The sequence below is a fragment of the Asparagus officinalis genome, chromosome 2 (genome assembly GCF_001876935.1).
Source record: "Asparagus officinalis chromosome 2, Aspof.V1, whole genome shotgun sequence".
Lineage (NCBI taxonomy): Eukaryota > Viridiplantae > Streptophyta > Magnoliopsida > Asparagales > Asparagaceae > Asparagus > Asparagus officinalis.
Genome location: NC_033795.1, coordinates 34,805,386 through 34,820,345, shown reverse-complemented (window position 1 = coordinate 34,820,345; position 14,960 = coordinate 34,805,386). Strand labels below are relative to the sequence as shown.

At 41.1% G+C, this 14,960-nt stretch overlaps 3 protein-coding genes across 5 annotated transcripts; all 3 read left to right on the top strand.

Moving 5' to 3' along the window:
- LOC109830649 lies at positions 7,056–8,207 on the top strand. Of its 3 annotated transcripts, XR_002244369.1 has the most exons (3): positions 7,056–7,143; positions 7,761–7,823; positions 7,904–8,207. XR_002244369.1 is itself a non-coding variant. In XM_020397972.1 (2 exons), the coding sequence occupies exons 1-2, from the start codon at positions 7,626–7,628 to the stop codon at positions 8,009–8,011; spliced, it is 306 nt and encodes a 101-aa protein (XP_020253561.1). In that variant the 5' UTR covers positions 7,155–7,625; the 3' UTR covers positions 8,012–8,207. The 3 variants fall into 3 exon arrangements, 1 of the variants encoding a protein (XP_020253561.1); XR_002244368.1 differs by lacking the exon at positions 7,761–7,823; XM_020397972.1 differs by lacking the exon at positions 7,056–7,143 and having other exon boundaries at positions 7,155–7,823.
- LOC109831046 lies at positions 10,032–11,039 on the top strand. The gene has a single exon (XM_020398385.1). The coding sequence runs from the start codon at positions 10,032–10,034 to the stop codon at positions 11,037–11,039; it is 1,008 nt and encodes a 335-aa protein (XP_020253974.1).
- Positions 12,825–14,924, top strand: LOC109831045 (uncharacterized mitochondrial protein AtMg00810-like). Its single transcript, XM_020398384.1, has 2 exons — positions 12,825–13,539; positions 14,920–14,924. Exons 1-2 carry the CDS (start codon positions 12,825–12,827, stop codon positions 14,922–14,924), a joined length of 720 nt encoding a protein of 239 aa, XP_020253973.1.

Sequence of the window (14,960 nt, the reverse complement as noted above, 5' to 3'; positions counted from 1 at the left end):
CACCTAAACTATAAATAATATACCCAAGCATATGATCTTCATTAAGCTCGATCTTGGTAGCTGATGAAGCACAATAGTGAGTCTTGACTTGAATGCGCAAAGTTTTCATTCCGGTTTCCACCAACCTCCAAGATATCGATGTTAAGGCGCAAATCCTCCAACCTCCGACCTGGATGCATGTGGAAGGAAAACACAAATACTAGAAAACAAATTAGGAATTATTTATTAATCATCAAAACCAGATTAGATAATAGGCTCATAAACATGAGACCTAACAGGGTGGTGGACTATAAGCTGCATGGACAAAGCTTGAGCTGATGGGAAGAGTAGTTAGGTGAAGGCATGTCTCCTGAGCTCGTAGCTCTATAATGGCCATCTATAGACTAGGTCTATGTGATCGGTGGATGAATAAGCTGTGAACGGATTCAAACTCCAGTTGGATTTTTATTAGGAATTGGAAGAGGTATTGCTGATCTCTGGTATTGAGGTAGATGGTCTTGGATGCTGAGTCAGGAGGGGTAAGTTGAGGGCTACAAGGTATTCCCAAAAATCGAACATGTGGGTGTAGAATTCATGGATTGACTGATCACCTTATGTGACTGCGGAGATCTCCTAGTACAGTTAGCACCCCTTGTTACTTAGGTAGTGCCAAAAGAATATGGCAGAGTCAAATCGAGCAAGTTAAAGATGGATGGGGAGACAGATTGGACAATTACCACGATGGCCTAGTCCTCAAAAAGAGTCCAACGCATTAGGGTGGACTCATACGAGGAGTATCCTTGGTTGGATCTCTGGTAGTAGATGGGCAAGTTGGGGATTTAAAGGTGTCATTGATGTGCCCCTAGAGGCCACCACTACGAAGGATGACTCGTAGGGAGTAGGACCATAGGTGGTAGATATCACCATCAAGTTTGATGTTGACGGATTATTGGTGGAAATGCATTTCATGTGCTGTAATGTTTATGAGATAAAGTGTGATTGATCAAAGGGTTCAGTAATACTTGAATCGATGTGAGTGCTAGACTTGTTGGAGTTCGACAAAGGCGACGATGGTCGAATGCTATCGGTGATGCAGTGTCTAGCTTGAACGATGGTCGTGTGGTGGTGTACGTTGTTAACTATGGGTAGCGTGGGGCGCAAGGGTCAACAACGGTAATGATGTAGGTCAATGGTGTGGAGTCTAGTTCAGGCGGCTATTGAGTGGAGTGCATATCTAGCGAGTGGAGGCGGTGCAGGTTTAGTGGTGTGCAGATCATGGTCGAGCAGGGTCAATCAAGGTGTAGGCTAGAGTGTTGGGTGGTGGCAAGGGCTTATGGTCAAGCAGCTAGTGCAGGTTGTGGTCAAGCAAGGTCAAGCAAGCTCAAGCATCATGGGTGGAGTGTTGGATCTGGAGATAAAGGGTGTGCATCGTAGTCGAGCAAGATGCAGGTTCGAGCATGGGCGGGTGTAGGCGTGGGCAAGGATGAGAGGCTTGGTGCGGGCGTGGGCGGGTGGCAGCGAGGGCGACTGGTAGAGTAGGGTGCGTTCATGGGGGGTGGTAGCGGGCTATTGGCTAGGGGTTTTGCCTAGGGTTTTAGGCTAGGGTGGCAATGGTTTCATGATCACGAGAATCTCATGATTGCGAGATTTGTGATCACGAGTTGTTCTTCTATGTGAATTAGGGGCTGGGTCCCACATATGAGGGTTTGGATTTATAGGGTTGGGATTTGAGGAAGGGATTGATTAGATAGTCTTGATACCATGATAAATGCAAAGCAAATTGAGATAAGAGGGTATCTTTCTTTATTGATATGTTATGTTACTTTACCCGATGTGGGACTATACAAGTCTTCGTATATACAATATTTAACAAAAACATTTCTAGCATTATAATTTATCCATATGTAGGATTGTATCGGAATGATAGATGACACACATTTTGATGTGATATTCCCCACTGTATATGTACCTTGCTTTAGAGGTCGCAAAGGGTTCACTCAGAATGTTCTGGCTACGACAACTCCGAAAAGATGTTTCACCTATGTCATGCTGGTTGGGAGGTATCTGCTAATGACTACACGGTTTTGAAGAGTGCACGGTCTTCAACACCATCAAATGGATTACTCATTTATGATGCTATTATCATTATCATTATAACACAACTAATTAATTTGGTAGGATGAAATGGATAATTTTGACATCTAAATATCTGTGTAGGTAAATATTACTTATGTTATGCCTGATATATCACTATGCATGGTTTCATTTCTCCTTATCGTGGAGTAAGATATCACTTGGAAGAGCATTCTGGTAGGATCCAGATAATCATCAGGAATTGTTAAATCTTCAAAACTCCTCTCTCCGAACTAAAATTGAAGCAATTTTTGGAGTTTTAAAGAAATGCTTTAAACTTTTAACGGAAAAACCCCATCATCTCTTATCTACACTAGTAAACATCATTCTTGCATGCACTGTCTTACATAATTACATAGCAATTTCAGATCCGAATGATCTTAATGAGACGATAGACGATAAAAATGAGGAGATAGTTACTACCGATAATGATCCTATACTGGATTTTTCTCAAAATTTGACCTCTAGAGAATAATATGAAGCAAGGGAGGAATTGAAACAAAAGAGGGACCAGTTAGGGTGGGATATGTGGGTAGATTACTCTATAAAATTTCACGGAGGAGATAATGAGACTAGAATGTACGGAATTAAATATTTGTTCCTCTTGCTCCTTTACTATTAAATTGTAGTATGTTTCTTATTCTATGTATGAGCTCATTTGTCCTTATAAAAGTGAACTTGGTTTAATAATATGTGGTAGTACTAAATGAGTTAAATTTTATATTGCTAATTATTTGCTTTCCCTTGACAATGTTTCAGAGATGGATTTCCTTGAGACGTGTGCAGTATATGAGTATGCAATACTGTGTTCATTTCTGTATTTCGTATCAGATTGCCATTATGAAGTTAATTTAATGGATCTTTGAGATTATTTTTTAAAATTTATTTTTTTCACTATTGTTTAAATTTTTTATTGTTAGTATTTTGTCTACTGAATGGGTTGATGTTGTGTTATTTTCTTACAAAATTTTATCTTTTTATTAATTGGGTTAAGATGTTATCCACCTTGCAAATGCACTTGCAATTGTGCTTGCACTACCCATCTCCAACCCATTGCACCAAAATTGTGCAAATTTTACATCAAAATGGTGCAAAAGTCACATCAAACAGTAATACATCTCCAACCCATTGCACCATTTTTTGCACCAAAAAAGAATATTCTCGGTATATTCTCACTTTATTCCCTTTTATCTATTTTTATATTAATTGAGAGGTAAAAACAAATATTTAAAAAATTTTAAAAAAAGTGAACAGTAATAGGGCGAATGAACAGTGCGACGTCATATTTGGTGCAGCACTGTTCATTTGCACCAAAATGGAGCAGAAAATGGGGCTGGATTGGAGAAGGAACAATGCAACAAAAAGCACTGTTTGCACCAAAATGAGGCTAGGTTGGAGATGCCCTTATTCATGTAAATTGATCATGAATTACATATATTACCGGTTAAAGCATATTAGCTTTCCAAAAATAATTAACTGATAATGCTCTCATATCTGGGAGCATATATATATATATATATATATATATATATGAAAGTTTAAAGTCCTTTTGCGGGTAGGATGGTGATATAACTAAGTTTACAAAGACAACCACACAACCTAATGGCAACCTAAGCCTACAAAAGCACATAGCTAGATGCTACAAAAATATTGGAGGGAAGGAAGCAGGTGAGCTAGGAAGTACTAAAAATAGCTAAGAGCCTATTCTATGTGCTAAGATGTTCACTATTCTTGAAATTGCTAGGAAAAATAATAAGTGTACACTACTACTCACAAAGTAGTGAATGCTTCACTTAAAAATTTTATTGATGACTCATCATAGCCTCACTCCTTTGTGTAGTTGTGCCAAAATAGTAAAGAAAGTGTAATACACTTATCACTACTCAGTTGCTAGTGTATTGAACATCTTAAACTCAATTTTCCTAATAAAGAGGAAAAACATGATACTAGAGCTACTAGTTCTTGAAAATAACAGTGATGTCCAATCTATTTTATTTTTTAATACCTCACACATCATGCACATTTGCGAAAGTACCAATAGGTCTCAATAGTTTCAAAACTATTTGTAAATCATCAACTTGGGGGCTGAAAAAAAAACCCCAATCAACAACTCATTAACTTTAATGAAGATGATGAGTAAATATTCGAGTCTTTTTAGATATTCATAACATTGCAATTTTATATTAGCATATCAAAATAAATGATTTTGTTGATCTAGGGGTATTTTCTTTATAGTTGATGATCTGGGGATAGTTGTGCGAATCCTAATTGTTGAGGGCTAGTTTAGCAATTATGCATGATTAGAGGGGTCTTATAAAAATTGCCAAAAATAGAAAGAATCATTGGGTAATTAGTTAATAGTGATTTTATAAATCATAGAGATAAAATTCAGACTTTCTCAAAACTCCTCTTTTCCTCTCTTGACTTATGAATAGATCACGAACAAATCCCCAACACTAGTAGAAAACTAAGTATTGGCAGCGGGGTATTGGCGACGGAACATTGGCGACGGGGTTGTTCCCGTCGCCAATGTTTGTATTGGCGACGGATTTCAATCCGTCGCCAATGTTTTCCGTCGCCCATAACCTTAGGCGACGGAAAAACATTGGGCATATTGGCGACGGAATAGATCCGTCGCCAATGTTCCGTCGCCAATACTTATTAGCGACAGATTCTATCCGTCGCCAATAAGTATTGGCGACGGAAATGATGCGTCGCCAATACGTATTAGCGACGGAATTGATCCGTCACTAATGTTTCGTCGCCAATACTTATTGGCGACGGATCAAATTTTTCGCCACTAAGTATTGGGGACGGATCGAATCTGTCGCCAATAAGTATTGGCGACGGATGTGATCCGTCACCAATGTTTCGTCGCCAATACTTATTGGCGACAGATTCGATCCGTCGCCAATACACATTGGCGACAAATTCGATCCGTCGCCAATAAGTATTGGCGACGGATTCGATCCGTCACCAATGTTCCGTCGCTAATACTTATTGGCGACGAATTCGAATACATCGCCAATACTTATTGGCGACGAATCGAATCCGTCGCCAATGTCCGTCGCCATCGTAAAAAATTAACATTAGTAATTGATTATCCCATTGTTAATGAGTGGCCCCACAAAAAATTAAGAATTATTTTAATATTAGTCCCTCAAATCTATAATATTTTAAATGTAGTCTAATACTATTTTGTTCTACGCAGGTAGATGATAGCTTGAGAGGTGAGGACGTGAAAGTCTACAATGATCCAGGACAGTTGTTTGGTGGCCTTCTCAAGGGCCCTCTGCTCCCCTCTAGCGTCATCGTCGAGGAGGCTGTAGCCGCAACTTTGTCACTGGAGGCATGTCCCTTCTTCAGGGAGAAGTGATATATTCTTCCTGAATTTGAATTTGCTTGTAGAATGAATCTAGTAGTTTTCTTGTTAATAAATGAATGGAATTAGTGAAAATACCTCTTGCTTGTTCAAAAATTAGTGGAATTAATGAGCAATATAAGAGGGTGGTTTTCTAGTCATATTTTTATACTTTCAAGAAAATCAATCTAAAGATAACCACTAACAGGTAGAAAACTGAGCATTAATGACGGGGTATTGACGACAAATTTGAAATCCATCGCCAATACAAACATTTGCGATGGAAAGATACATATGTTATCAGATTCTTATGTTAAAATATTTTTAATTAATTAGGAATTCTATGTTAGTTTTAAAATTTATTTATTTTTATTCTTTATGCTAGTAGATTCGATGAACTCCACTACTCTTGGTAGTTTTCACGGATGGACTTGAGCCTGTAAACATCATTAATAAATCTGAGAGGAGATAAATTAGATTTAATCACTAAAAACCGGATGAAAATAGTTTGGATAGAGTTCTCTTGGAGTTTTTTATAAGGTTAAGAGGAGAAAGAGCCGTCAAAATTGAGTTCGAGCGAATATGATATAACAGGTCCTGTGTTCGAACTCTTGGATCGCCACTACTTTCTTTTTTTTTGAAATTTTTACATATATACCCAAGCATTGTATATATTTGTAAATACCCCCCCCCAAGCATCATTTTACTAATTTCCCCCTCTAAATTGTCTTTTCCATTTAAGATTATGTCTCAAATTGAACGAAGATTTAATGACCAAGAAAATCGAATACATATTTGGTTAATTTCTATTTGTTTATGAGTTTAATAACTAATAGCTATTCATTTATTGTTAAATGAGATAGCGAATCAAATTTGATCGAATAGCTAGATGAATAATAACTAAACAGTTAATTGATTATGTGGTTCACTTCCACCCCTACCTCTAGGCTCATGAAACACATCTACTATTATTGTTTAAGACGCATATATTGCTATTGTCTGAGAAAAGTTATTCCTAGGTATTCTACCCCGATACTAATGCTATAATAATTAACAATATGGTTTGTTATACATAAATTAAAAGTCAAGGAAACTAGTAATAATAGTTAGATTTAAAAGAATATTTCTTTAAATATAATCGGTGTTAACCAGGGACCTAATAGTAAATATTGTGATGATTTGAGGGATGTAATAGAAATTTCCATGATTTGAGTGAGTAATTTTGAAATATTGAAGATAGCCAATCGGACTAATTTTGAAACGGGTTAACTTATCATACCAGAACTTATCAACTAGGTCCAAACGGGTTAACTTTTTATAATTAAAAGTCAAGGGAAACTAGTAATAATAGTTAGATTTAAAAGAATATTTCTTTAAATATAACCGGTGTTAACCAGGGGACCTAATAGTAAATATTATGATGATTTGAGGGATGTAATAGAAATTTCCATGATTTGAGTGAGTAATTTTGAAGAGTAATTTTGAAATATTGAAGATAGCCAATCATACTAATTTTGAAATATTGAAGATTTGAGGGACTAATTTTGAAATAATCTAATCATTAACTCTAAATAAGTGCCTCCCTCGACCGCACGGCGCCCTCGACGACCCGCCGCCGCACGCCGCCCTCGACCAGCCAACCCGTCGCCCTCGACCAGCCGCTTAGAGAGGTATTTTCAATTTTTTTAATAAATTATTCTGTTCTACATGGTTATTGAATATTGAGGAGTATTTTGTTCCTAAATTAGACCTCATTTTCTTTTCCTACTGATTTCCTATGTTATTGCTGCCTAAATTAGACCTCATGTTCTACATGGTTATTGAATATTGAGGACAATGTCTCCTCCTTTACTTTCGCTTCAGCATGCACCTCAAATAATATGATATATTTTCATAATGGTAATTACCCAAATAAGTATCCTTATTATTTTAAAAAAGTAGTAGTGTGATATATAACACAATAATGTGTTATATATTAATTTTAGGTGAATAACAAGTTAACGGTTTACACTCAAGAAAGAAAGGAAGAGTGCCTCTGTCAAGTACTAGAGTTAAGACACTCACCACCACCAATAAGCCTAGCAGCCAATCTGTGACCTCGACGCGACACTGTGACACGTCATTTGTCGTGGGTAAGATTGGAAAATACTTGATGAAGAATGTTGAAATTCCATTGGCTTTAAGTTTTCTTCCCACTATTAAGCACGAGTTAAGTGGTGCACAAACGACTTGGGATGTCGTTCAGCGACTCATTGATTCTCAACCCTTAAAGGACTTGCTTTCGCAGTCTATATACGCGGATATTATGGTGTTGGCATTTGATGAGTATGCAGCTGCAAGTGGTGGAGAGGTATATATGTCATATTATATATATGTATTTATTATGACTATTTTGGAATATATTCTCATATTGATTTACATTCTTTTTAGTCTAGAGGAGGTACCGTCGTAGGAAGCAGCAGTACGGTACGGCATTCTGATGCAGCCGCCACTGATGATAGGGATCACGACGATAGGGACCACGACTATGATGAGTGAGTGAGTAGTGAGTTAGACTTTTTGGTAACTTTTGTGGACTTTTGGATTGTGTTGAACATATTATGACCTCCTGATTATGTGGACTTTTGGATTGTGTTGAACATATTATGACCTCCTGATTATGTATATATGTGAATTGTTAAATGTTAATATTGTTGGATGTGAATCGATGAATGTAAATGTTAATATTGTTGGATGTGAATGTGAATATTGTTGGATGTGAATCGTTGAACGTGAATATTGTTGGATGTGAATCGATAAATGTGATATTGTGAGTATTGTTCAATATATTGTGAATAATGGTAGTAACAAGTACGCATTCCGGATTGGGGGGCTTTGCAATGCAGAAATAATTTTTTTACCTGATTATGTACATTGGCGACGGGCATTACCCGTCGCCAATGTACATTGGCGACGGGAATACACGGCCATTACCCGTCGCTAATGTTTTCCGTCGACAATACATTAGCGACGGATTTCCCCGTCGCCAATGTCTATTGGCGACAGGATTATTGATGACGGACTCCGCTCCGTCGCGAAAGTATATTGGTGACGGATTTTGCTGCATTGACGACGGATTTCCTCGTCGCCAATGCTCATTTTTCTACTAGTGCAAGTAATTTATGTTTTTCATGAGGGTTCTCTTTGTTCTCATCCACAAAGACCTAATCAGATCTCAACCTCCTAATCCACCTACATTCCCTCAACCTCCTAATTAACTCTCATCTTTAACCGGATCTCGTTCTGGTTTGCGCTTTATTTTTATTTTTATTTCTTTTCCCCCTCTTTTGGTTTTTAGCCCCGTTGCTAAAATTCCTCGCTCCGCTACTGGGTGTCACTCCCACTAGATATCCTCATTCTGATCCTCGATCTAACTTGGGTGACGGCTTAAAATATGATGAAAGATCCCCTTTTGCAATTCTTGCTGAGATCACCAGTTATGCCAAGAGGCAGAGGTACGTACCTACGGATTTCCCATTGATTCTGCTCCTATGGATTTCCCAATGATACAGAAGTTGAGCTCCAAATCAAGAAGGCACAAAGAAAATAGTTCTAATTAAGAAAGCTGGCAAGGATGGGAGCGGAGTCAGTGGAGGTCCCAAATAAGAAATGGGGTGAAGAGAAAGATGGCTTTTTGATTTGTTGGGAAATAATCCTGACGTACGTGTTTGTTGGAGTCATTAGGAGATTGTTAGCAGTTGTGATTTATCATTAGGAGTTTGTTAGGTTGATTTGAGTTGTTATTCTTGTTAGCTATTTAAACATCAGGTTGTACACTGGTTTGTAGTTGAGTTTTCTTCTTTTAATAAATTTTTTTAGTGCGTCTCTTTCTTCTCAATCTGCTCCTTCAATCTGTAGATCATGTGTGTACGTGTTCTTTGAGTGTTCCTGGTGAGCGAACTTCTTCAAGTGGTATCAAAGCATTGGTATGCCAAAGCAAATGTCGTCGCCAAGCAAATCCCAGAGCGGGAGTGAGGAGCTCACCGACACGGCAACGTCGCAAGCTACGACAAGAGAGGGCTCTGTAACCCTCAAGTACCCGATGCTATCATAGTCGAATTACCCGGCGTGGGTAATGAAGATGAAGGCCAACATGCGCGCCCAAGGGGTTTGGGCGGCAGTCAAGGCCACCGATGATGGTGAATCGGTGGACGAGAAGAAGGATCAGATGGCGCTCGCCGTCATCTACCAGGCGATCTCGGAGGAGACGATGCTTCAACTCACAGGCAAGGAGACTGCCCGTGAGGCCTGGGAGGCACTCAGAACCATGCACGTTGGTGTGGAACGTGTGAAAGAAGTCAAACTCCAGGCACTTCGGTGAGAGTTTGAGAATCTGCACATGGGCGATGCGCAGTCGGTGGATGAGTTCGCTACGAAACTCACTACCCTTGTGAAACAGATCCGTTCTCTTAGGGAGACAATGGAGGAGAGCCATGTGGTGAAGAAACTTCTCCACTGTGTGCCACCAAAGTTCTTGTAGATTGCCACGACTATGGAGTAGTTCGGCAATCTCAAGACCATGCAGGTGGATGAGGTAATTGGTGCTTTAAAGGCGCATGAAGAACTCTATCGTGACTACAACGGCTGGCATGAACAGGCGTTACTAATAAGAGGGGATCCTAAACCCGACACGAAGTTATCACGGGGAGAGGAATCATATTCTCAAAACAACTGCGGGCGTGGTTGTGGTAACTCACACGGTCGTGGCCATGGCCGTGGCCGTGGCCGCAGCAATGGAGGTCATAGCAGTGGCACCAGTACTCGCCAGGGAAAAAACGGAGGTCATGAAGGAGATCTAGACAAGAGCACGATCAAGTGCTTCAACTGCAACAACTTCGGGCACTATGCCTCGGAGTGTCGCAGTAAGCACCGGGATGAGGAGACCAATCTCACCCTTGTTCAAGATGATGATCCAGCACTACTCTTGTCTGAGTGCACGGGGGGCACACGCAACATGGTACTGTTGAACGAGGAGAAGGGTATTCCGAAGCTGCAGACAGATGAGAAGGCGTCAGCCGAGTCTGACATGTGGTACCTGGACAATGGGGCCAACAACCACATGACAGGCCAGCCGTCCATGTTCAAGCACCTGGATGAGAGCATTCACGGGCGGGTGAAGTTTGGCGATGGCTCGATGGTGCAAATCAAAGGGAAGGGGTCCATCATTTTTCAATGCAAGAACGGCGAACAACGACTACTACCGGAGGTATATTTTATACCGAGTCTTTGTAGCAATATTATAAGTCTTGGCCAGCTCTCTAAAGATGGCAGTAGGGCTATTATGTGTGGAGCATTTCTGTGGATATATGACAGGAATGGGAGACTGTTGATCAAGGTCAAGAGATCCCCAAACAGGCTCTACAAAGTTTTGTTGGAAATTTATGAACCTATTTGTTTGACAGCAAGCATGGAGGATCCAGCTTGGTTGTGGCATGCGAGGCTAGGGCACGTAAGCTTACAGGCACTCAAGATGATGGGGGATCGAGAGATGGCACACAGCGTCCCTAAGATCGATCATCCTACGTAGATGTACGAGGGATGTCTTGTGGCCAAGTAAGCGAGGAATGCCTTCCTCTCCCAGGCGAACTTCAGAGCCAAACACCCGCTACAATTGGTACACGCAGATTTGTGTGGACCGATAACTCCAGAGACACCCGCCGACAATAGATATTTCCTCCTCTTTGTTGACGACTACAGCCGGATGATGTGGGTGTATATGATCAAGCTGAAGAGTGAAGCATTTGGGGCGTTCAAGAAGTTCAAGACATTGATTTAGAAGGAGGTTGAGCACAAGATAAAGGTGTTGAGAACTTATCGTGGTGGTGAGTTCTTGTCTCAACAGTTCATGACTCTGTGTGAAGAAGAAGGAATCCAGCGGCACTTGACAGCACCCTACACACCACAAAAAAGGGCGTTGTTGAACGAAGAAATCGTACTGTCCTAGAGATGGCAAGGAGCTTACTAAAGAGCATGTGTGTGCCTGCAAAGCTATGGGGGGAGGCAGTGAGGCATGCTGTCTACATACTCAATCGAGTACCGATGAAAGCCTTGGCTACCACAACCCCTTATGAGGTGTGGACTAGCAGGAAGCCTCATCTGGAGCACCTGAGGGTTTTCGGGTACACTGCATATGTCAAGGTGCCAAGTGTGTTCTCGAAGAAGCTCGACGATAGAAGCACTCCCATGGTGTATCTTGGTGTGGAAGCCGGGAGTAAAGCTCACTGTGTATACGATCCACGGCGCAACAAATTGTATGTGAGCAGAGATGTTGTGTTTGATGAAGAGAAGAGATGGGAGTGGGATGAAGCAATCTCAGCGATGATCCAGAAAGCTGGATAACATTCACTGTTGAGAAAGGAGATGAATCATGCCAGCCAGAGCACGAGCGGGAGGAGGCCGTTTCCCCACCCATGGTGCCAAATTCACACATACTTGCACCTACGGTGACTACTCCAGACCACGACGTCGCAGGTGGCGGCAATGTGGATCAGCCGAGCGCGGCAACTCCAACGACACCGACGACTTCACCAAGCGCTTCCCCGAGATCTAATGGAAATTTATGCTGAAACCAAGGAGGTCGAGTGTGAGCACGAGCTATTCCTTCTCGCCGCCGAGGAACCGGTGACGTACTGCGAGGCTGCTAAAGAGAAACAGTGGCTGGTGGTGATGCAACAAGAAATTGATGTCATCGAGAAGAACAAGACTTGGTCCTTGACCGAGTTGCCACCAGGACACAAGCCCATTGGAGTCAAGTGGCTGTACAAGCTCAAGAAGGACTCGGAAGGAAATGTGGTGAAGGCACAAGGTGAGACTCTTCGCAAAGGGGTACGTGCAGCAACAAGGCATTGACGTCGAGGAGGTCTTTGCGCCAGTGACAAGGATGGAGACTGTGAGGTTATTACTCTCTCTTGCAGCTCAACGAGGTTGGGAGGTTCACCATATAGATGTCAAGTCAGCCTTTCTGAATGGCGACCTCCAAGAAGAAGTGTATGTGTGCCAGCCGGAGGGGTACATCAAGAAGAATCAAGAAGTTGAATGGCGACCTCCAAGAAGAAGTGTATGTGTGCCAGCCGGAGGGGTACATCAAGAAGAATCAAGAAGACAAGGTGTACAAATTATCTAAGGCTGTATGTGTGCCAGCCGGAGGGGTACATCAAGAAGAATCAAGAAGACAAGGTGTACAAATTATCTAAGGCACTCTACGGGCTACGGCAAGCACCTAGAGCGTGGAACATGCGGCTGGATAAGAGTCTGAAGAGCCTCAGTTTCGAGAAATGTCCACAAGAACAGGCGGTCTACAGGGGAAACAAAGATGCAGAAACTCTTTGTGATCGGTGTCTATGTGGATGACCTAATTGTTACTGGTACTAGTGCACGAGAGATCAGGCAATTTAAGCAGCAGATGATGAGAGAGCTTGAGATGAGTGACTTAGGACATCTTTCATACTATTTGGGCATTGAAGTGGAGCAAAGGAATCATTGCATCTCACTGAAGCAAGCCTCATACTCCAAGAAAATACTGGAGCTAGCAGGTATGAGTGATTGCAATCCCACAAAATGCCCGATGGAGCCCAAGCTGGAGCTTAGAAAAGAAGAAGGAGGCGAGCCTGTGAACCCAACTGAGTACATGCGTCTGATTGGAAGCCTAAGATATTTGCTTCACACCCGACCGGATCTGGCCTACGTTGTCGGGATGGTGAGCAGATATATGGAGAGGCCACAAAGTTCATATCTCCAAGTTGTCAAGCAGATACTGAGGTATGTGAAGGGGAGTATCAACTTTGGCCTGTGTTATACTAGGGGAGGAGATGAGAACCTAGTCGGGTACAGCGACAGCAATCTCGCCGGTGATGTTGATGACAGGAAGAGCACAAGCGGATTGGCATTTTACTTCTGTGGGAATGTGATATCTTGGGCATCGCAGAAGCAGAAGAGCGTGGCGTTATCATCATGTGAAGCCGAGTTTATGGCAGCCACACACAGTAGCAGCTTGCCAAGGCATATGGCTGAGGGCATTGTTGAGCGAAGTAACCGGACGAGATCCTAAACCAATCACCCTCTACGTCGACAACAAATCAGCAATTGCATTGATGAAGAATCCGGTGTTCCATGGGAGGAGCAAGCACATCGACACGCGTTTTCACTTCATCCGCGAGTGCGTTGAAAAGGAACTTATCGTCGTTAGGCATGTGAGCACAAACGAGCAACATGCTGATATCATGACCAAAGCACTTGCCAGAGTAAAATTTGGAGAAATGTGCGAGCTACTTGGCGTTAGAAACCTGGAGTCCCCATGTCAAGATTAGGGGGGAGTATGTTGGAAAATAATCCTGACGTACGTGTTTGTTGGAGTCATTAGGAGATTGTTAGCAGTTGTGATTTATCATTAGGAGTTTGTTAGGTTGTTGATTTGAGTTGTTATTCTTGTTAGCTATTTAAACATCAGGTTGTACGCTGGTTTGTAGTTGAGTTTTCTTCTTTTAATAAATTTTTTTTAGTGCGTCTCTTTCTTCTCAATCTGCTCCTTCAATCTGTAGATCACGTGTGTACGTGTTCTTTGAGTGTTCCTGGTGAGCGAACTTCTTCATGATTCCCTTCTTGGCTAAATAAGCTATAACGGGAAGAAAGGTTGGTAAAGGATTTCGAAAAAGGAAGCTTTCAACACTATCGCAACCGTGTTGAATGAAAAATTCAACGAGAGCTTCAGTGGGGGATCGAGCATGCTTATAATCATAATAGACATGCAAGGTTGGCGCTAGCTATGACTTGTTCGATTCGAAACGCTCATCTCCTTCGTTGGATTGGAAAAACTGTCCAAATGCTTGTATGCACTTGACGGGTTCTCTAATCAGCTGGTATTGGGTCATGCTAAGAATGAGGATGGAGCTAGGTTCTCCATCGTGGAAACCTCTTCGTTCTCAAATTGTCTGGATTGAGAAGCATATATACACGCGGCTATGGTTCTTAGTAGTGCATTCCAAGGATGTCGAAGACTTGGCAAATGATGCCAATGCCTCCTGTGCAATATATAATTCATTTGGATGAGTTTTGAAGCATTTATTTGCTTACAAAGTATTAGTTTCTTTTCTTCTTAATTGCTTAGAGAAAATATGTTTCACGGCTGTTATGAGTAGTTTTTTTAGTTTGTTATCTTCAAAGAAATTGTCAGGTAGAACAATTACCTTTTTTTTAAGTTGACTGTTGTTGTTAGATGCCATCTCTATTTGTTTGATTTTCATTATGTATTTTTTATGGGTCGTTAGTGTTTCTTTGCAAATGATTGATCCTAGCAGCCACTTTTTTATTTTAGTTATCAATTCATAATTATGAATTTTTCTAGACTCTTTTTTCTTTTCTTTTTTTTCTTTTTTTTCTTTTTTTTCTTTTTTTTTTTTGCTTTTTTGCAGCATAGTGACGACTGAATTCATACTTTCTAGTGGTAGTGTTA